Source organism: Coffea arabica, chromosome 2c (assembly GCF_036785885.1).
Source record: "Coffea arabica cultivar ET-39 chromosome 2c, Coffea Arabica ET-39 HiFi, whole genome shotgun sequence".
Lineage (NCBI taxonomy): Eukaryota > Viridiplantae > Streptophyta > Magnoliopsida > Gentianales > Rubiaceae > Coffea > Coffea arabica.
In genome coordinates this window covers 27,027,359-27,033,592 of record NC_092312.1, presented here as the reverse complement: position 1 = coordinate 27,033,592, position 6,234 = coordinate 27,027,359, and the positions used below count along the sequence as shown (strand labels likewise).

The 6,234-nt window shown below is 53.0% G+C and overlaps 1 protein-coding gene across 1 annotated transcript; it reads right to left on the bottom strand.

Moving 5' to 3' along the window:
- Window positions 1-4,539: 4,539 nt before the first annotated feature.
- LOC140035582 (uncharacterized) lies at window positions 4,540-5,951 on the bottom strand. The gene is made up of 4 exons (XM_072076863.1): window positions 5,594-5,951; window positions 5,231-5,469; window positions 4,807-5,178; window positions 4,540-4,725 (listed from the first exon to the last, which is right to left on the bottom strand). Exons 1-4 carry the CDS (start codon window positions 5,949-5,951, stop codon window positions 4,540-4,542), a joined length of 1,155 nt encoding a protein of 384 aa, XP_071932964.1.
- Between the last annotated feature and the right edge of the window lie 283 nt (window positions 5,952-6,234).

Below are 6,234 nucleotides of genomic sequence, written 5' to 3'. Positions count from 1 at the left end.
TTTAGGATATGTATACTGACGAAGCGCTGAGTTTCCCCGGACCGAGCTGACCTACTGAGCTCGGCATGCTGATGAAAAGAGCGTGTCCAAACCTTGCAAAACAAACAAGAAAAAGGTCTCTAGGGTGACTAACAGGGGAGCCCCGAGGTTGTCCCCGGGGGCACTCCGACGGTCAAGTCAGTCTTCCGTTGAGTGGAATTCACGGGAAGTAAAACAGTCGGGAGTAATTTGTCAATAATGAGCGTACCTTGTACAGTTGGTATGCGTTACCATTTATACCTACCCGAGAGTCCGACCTCCGTACGTTTCGAGATTTGCTCGGAATAGTATCAATCCCGCGCTAAGAGAGATTCTCCCTGCCCTCTGCGGGATTGTTTTCTGGAGCCCTTCGGAGCCCTAGCGGCAGTGTGGCTCAGGATGGTTCCCATGGGCTTGGGGTCCAAGCCCAGCTCTGGCCTTCCCGAGCTGCCACGTGTCTGGACCCGGGACGGGACCTCTGTACTAATCCCCTAGAATAGGTAGGGCTTCCAGACAGACCTAATCTACACCCCCTGCCACGTGGGAGACTGGCGTCACCCTGCTCTGCCATGGTCACCTCCGGCACAGTGCTGTCTCCTGAAAAGTCGCGCTCGCGTCCTTTCAATTGTCGCGTCTCTTTGGTTTCCGTACTGCTTTTAAATGCGTTCACATGAAGGCGGTTCAATTTCAAGCAGCCGTTTCTCCCCCCCCCCCATTTTACTCCCTATGAATAGGGGTTATCAGATTTCTTCCGACTCTATTTGCCATTTTCCTTATTTCGCGTATTTTCTTACTTCTGAAAGTTCCAGTGGCAAGACTTCCGACTCACAGTGTCCAGATTCCGGCGGTTCCTTCATCTTTTCCCATTCCATTCACCAGTAAGTTCTTTTCTTTTCTCTTTTCCTCTCTTTTTCCCCTTGCCACCCTTTGCCTTTTATGTCGGATCAGTCCGGCGTCACTTCCACCGCATCTCGGGTCCCTACCCATCGTAGATCCCTTAGGATTCTTATCTCTTCTTCGTCTTCATCTTCATCTTCCCCTCCTCCTCTTTCTTCTTCATCTTCATTTTCATTCTCGCCTCCTCCTCTCTCTCCTTCATCTTCATCTTCATCCTCGCCTCCTCCTCTTTTATCTTCTTCATCTTTTAACCCCAACTTCCACATCCAACCTGCTCGAGCCCATAATCATTATGAGTTCTCCATCTGTCCATTCTCCTCCTACCCGTACCCTGGAGGAGGTGGCCGAGCACAATGCTCCCATCGAGCAGCAGGCCACTTCCGTTCCTTCCCCCAAGTCCCCACATGACTCCCCTGACGGAACCCAGAGAGGGGCAGGTGAGGATAGGGATTCCTCCGATGGGACCCCTGCTCCTGAACAGGGGGATGATCCTAAACTCGACTACGGCCAACCTGACCAGCAAGAGGCCACCCTCTCGCCCGAGGAGGTCGCCGAGCTGATAAGGTCTTTTTCCATTCCTCTGGCCTTTGAGCCGAGGGCTGCCGGGCCCAACGATCGAGCCAGCCGACCTCTCTCCGGCTTCGTAGCCATCTACAGGGAGCAGCTGGTCGCAGGGTTCCGACTCCCCATTCCTCCAGCCCTATCCGAGATCCTGAGCTATTGGGGATTCAGAATCACCCAGGTCCATCCCAACCCTATCAGGATCATCATTGGATTCCTGATCTACTGCCACATCTGCCCCATCCCCTATTCTCTTTCTCTCTTCCGAGCCTCTTACACCCTTAAGCTCTCCCTTCCCGGGTGGTACTATTTCTCCCGCCGAACTACTAACAAAGTTCGGGGTGGGAAGAGCACCCAAGATCTTTTCTTCGGGGTCCCCTCTTCCATAAAGAACTGGAAGGCGGACTTCGTTGTTAAATTTACACATTTTCCTTCTAATGTGTGGAAGGTCGGGGAGGTCGACTCCGACCCCTATCCGGGGGACTTGGACATCGAGGCCCTCAGTCAACTGGTGAGCTCTGCAGTGAAACTCCACGCGGCCAGGTTTTCCACCGAGCAGATATCTGTGGTCGGGCTGATGGGGACGTTGTCCGGGTCCCCTGGAGGAGTGGTGCCCTCCCCCACCAACTACGACACCTGTAATGCCGCCTCTGTGCTCCTGTTGTCTGTTGCTCTTTTTTTTTTTACTAACCTGGTGGTATTTGCTGCAGTGAAGAGGCTCTCCAAGCTATTGGGCATGCCCTTCGACGTGGCCGCCCCCACTCCGCAGCCAGAGGCTGCCAAGAAGGCCTCTGAGGCATCTCTGACTCCTGGGGGCAGCTCGGCTCCCCCGAAGGAAGCCTCCCACTCTTCGTCCCCCACCAAGCAGGTCGCTAACAAGAAGAAAACGACCGGACAGAAGAGGGGCCGAGGGGATGAGCCCCCCCAGTTTGAGAAGAGGCTCGCGCCAACTTCAGCACAACCTCCTCTCCTGCTAACGTCGGGGGGTGCCCCCATGCAAGTCCGGTTTATCTGGGGGTTGGCTCCGCGGAAGAGCACGCACGGGAGACGCCACCCCCCAGTCTGTGACACTTCCGCCATGTGGTCCCCGTGAAGCCGGGTCCGGCCCCCTCCATGCACGATCCCCGGCGCTTCTGCCCGTCGTGGGGACTCTCCATCAACGACCGAGCCCAGTTTCCTGAGGTGGCTCGCGGGTTGGTAGTGGGCTCGGTCCTCCCGCGTGACAAGAGGTGGATGGAGCTGGCCAATCCGTTCGAGCTCCAAGACATGTACTACATCGCCCAGGTTCAAGTAAGCTCCCTACCCCTTAGGCCAATTGTGTCTCTGCTTTCCGGTTCGATCCCGTAGTACGCTAATTTCCCTTTTCGTTCTTCAGGCCAATGCCACTGGGGCTGCCCTGGCGACCCGCTTCTCCGAACTGTCTCCCGACTTGGAGAAATTACAGAAAAAGACTCGGGAGACTGAGTAAAGGCTTGCCCGCGTCCTTAAGGAGACAAACTCCCTAAAAGCCAAGTTGGGTAAAGCCGAGAAGGAGTTGGAAGCGGTTCAAGTCCAGCTCACCTCCATCAGGTCAGAGTTGGACCAGGAGAGAGCGAGCGTAGAGAAGTTGAGGGCGAACCACGCCATCGAGCTATCCGGCACCGTCAACCGGGAGCGCAGGAAGGCTATTCGGGAGTTCATCTCCTCCGAACAGTTTGCCGAAAACGTCGCCCTCCTCAACCAACCCATCCTTCAGGTCGATTTCACGCGAGCCCTGGACCAGGTGAAGGAACTCAATCTGTTTGGCTTCGATTTGGCCACATTCAAGGACTACAATCCTACCGCCGAGAAGAAGTTAGACTGGCTTTTCGACGGGTATTGCAAGGGGCATGCCCTAAAAGATCTGGTTGGCAGAAGTGACGTAGGAGCCGAGCTCACGGAGATTCCCTTGGAAAAGGGCGAGGCTCCCGGCAGGGCTTCCGGGAAGGAGCCAATGGCTTAGGGGTTAAGCTGTGCTTTTCTTTTTTTTGTTTTTTTTTGATAGCTCGGTAGGCTTTGCAATAGGTAGGTTTTGAATGTATATATGAAATGATACTGAATGAAACTATCTAATTCTGGCTTCCAATTTTTCCTTGCGCCGAACTCTAACAATCGAAGCGGCATGCCGACCTCCTGGGTCAAACATCAAACTGATCCACCAAAGCGGCGTGTCGACCTCTCGGGTCGAGCACCTATCAAACTTTAAACTAACAGCCAAATTGTCAAGGGCAACAAACTAGGGCACTAACAAACTATTAAACTAATTCACCAACCGAATTCTAACAACCGAAGCGGTGTGCCGACCTCCTGGGCCGAACATCAGACTTTAAAGCTTTAAACTATGCCGACCTCCTGGGTCGAACGTCAAACTCTCAAACTTTAAAGGCATTTCATCCATTCATTGCCCCCACTTCCCACTAGGACACTTAGCATGCCCAAGTGTGCTAGTGTAGAATTAACAAGCAAATAGCGCGACAGTTCAAGGTAAACGGTATTGATAAACTTTGTAATGAAGGTTCGAAATCGAACATTTATTTAGTTTGACTCGAAAGTGGATTCCGAAGAACAGACAGTAAGATATCTTGGACTAATCTAACCTATGAACAATCGCAAGTTCGAAAAGTGCCAAGTGCGGGGTACCTCTACTCCATCTGATTTCGGAAACTTGCAGTACCCAACTCAACTCGTCTCCAGGACTTTGTACGGCCCCTCCCAGTTTGGATCAAGCTTGTTGGAACTATGAGTTCGACTGACTGAGTTCTTTCTTAAAACGAGGTCTCCCGACTGGTACTGCGTATTCCTCATCTTCGCGTTATGATAGCGGGCAAGTTGACTTTTGTACTTAGCCATCCGTATCGCCGTTTCCTCGCGCTTGGCTTCCAACATGTCCAAGTTACACCTCAGTTCTTCTTCATTGGTTGCCGCAATGAAATTCTGTATCCGATGCGATGGGAGGCCGATCTCTGCTGGTACCACCGTTTCTGCCCCATAAGTCAGGGAGAAAGGGGTCTCATGAGTGGCTGTTCTCGGCGTAGTTCGGTAAGCTCAGAGGACACTAGGAAGTTCCTCTAGCCAGTTAGACTGGGCCAGTTCCAACCTAGTCTTCAGTCCTTGCAGAATGATTCGATTAACGTTCTCCACTTGGCCGTTGGCCTGGGGATGACCGACCGAAGTGAAGTGTTGGTTGATCCCGAGCTCCGCGCACCAGTCCTTGAAGGGGTTTTCAGCGAACTGTTACCCATTGTCAGATATCAAGACAAGCAGAATCTCGAAGCGGCAAACTATATTTTTCCAGAAGAATTTCTGAACTACTTTTCCAGAGATAGTGGCCAGAGGTTCCGCTTCCATCCACTTTGTGAAGTAGTCGATGGCCACCACGAGATGTTCGTATCTCCCGAAAACTTGAGAAAAGGCCCCAGAAGGTCTATTTTCCACTGGAGAAAAGGCCAAGAACTGTGGATGGGGACCATCTCCTGAGTTGGTTGGTGACGCAGCGGGGCGTGCACCCTGACAAGCTCGGCATTGCTGAACTAGCGCCGCAGCATCCCGAAACACTGAGGGCCAATAGTAGCCCAGGAACAGGCACTTTTTGGCCAACACCCGAAATCCCACATGCGTCGTGTATAAACTTTCATGAACTTCTCGAAGGACATAGTCGCCTTCCTCGAAAGTTACGCACTTTAGCTAGGGAGACAGATACGACCTCCTGTAGAGGGTCCCCCCATAGTAGGCGTACTTGGCAGCTCTGAGTTGGAGTCGGCGGGTCTCGATTTTGTCCTCGGGGAGGACACCCGAGTTGAGGAAATCCACGAGGGGAGTCATCCAAGAGGCCGGGCTGTCTATAGCCAAGATTTGGACCTGGTCGATGCTTTTTTGCTTGACTACCTCCACCAATACCTCCTTGTTCAGGTGAGCAAACGAGGAGGATGCCAGTTTTGACAGAGCGTCCGTGCGCTTGTTCTGTGATCTCGGCACCTGCTCAATTTCAAAAACATCAAACAACGTTATCGCCTCTCGCGCCTTAGCAAGTATTTTTTCATGATGTCCTCCTTGGTCTCGTACTCCCCGCGAACTTGGTGGACTACGAGTTGGGAGTCACTCCGGACTTTGATCGCAGTTATACTCATCTGATGGACTATCCGCAATCCAGTCAATAGGGTCTCGTACTCCGCCTCATTGTTGGATGCCGCGAAGTCAAATTTGAGCCCGTAGGTCAACTCTTCCCCGGTGGGCGAGGTAAGCAGCAGGCCGGCTCCGCTCCCTTCCTTGTTCGAGGCCCCGTCCACAAACAGTACCCACGGCTCTTCCGACCGTACCTCCTCAGGCAAAGAGCTTGACTCGGCCACGGACAAACTGGCCCCTTCAGCAAGGAAGTCCGCCAGGGCCTGAGCTTTGATGGCGGTGCGAGACTGATAGCCGATGTCATGCTCGGCCAGTTCGACGGCCCATTTGGTCATCCTGCCCGAGACCTCGGGTTTTGTGAGTATCTGTCGTAAGGGCTGATCAATCATGACAACAATGCTGTGGGTCTGGAAGTAAGGTTGGAATTTTCGGGCTGCGTGCACCAGGGCAAGGACCAATTTTTCTGCCGGTGTGTATCGCGTTTCCGGCCCTTGTAAAGCACGGCTGACATAATATATTTGTCTCTGAGCCCCCGGTCTTCTCACACCAAAACCGCGCTAACGACCTCGTTGCAAGCGGACAAGTATAGGAACATGGTTTCTCCCTACTCCAGGGCGG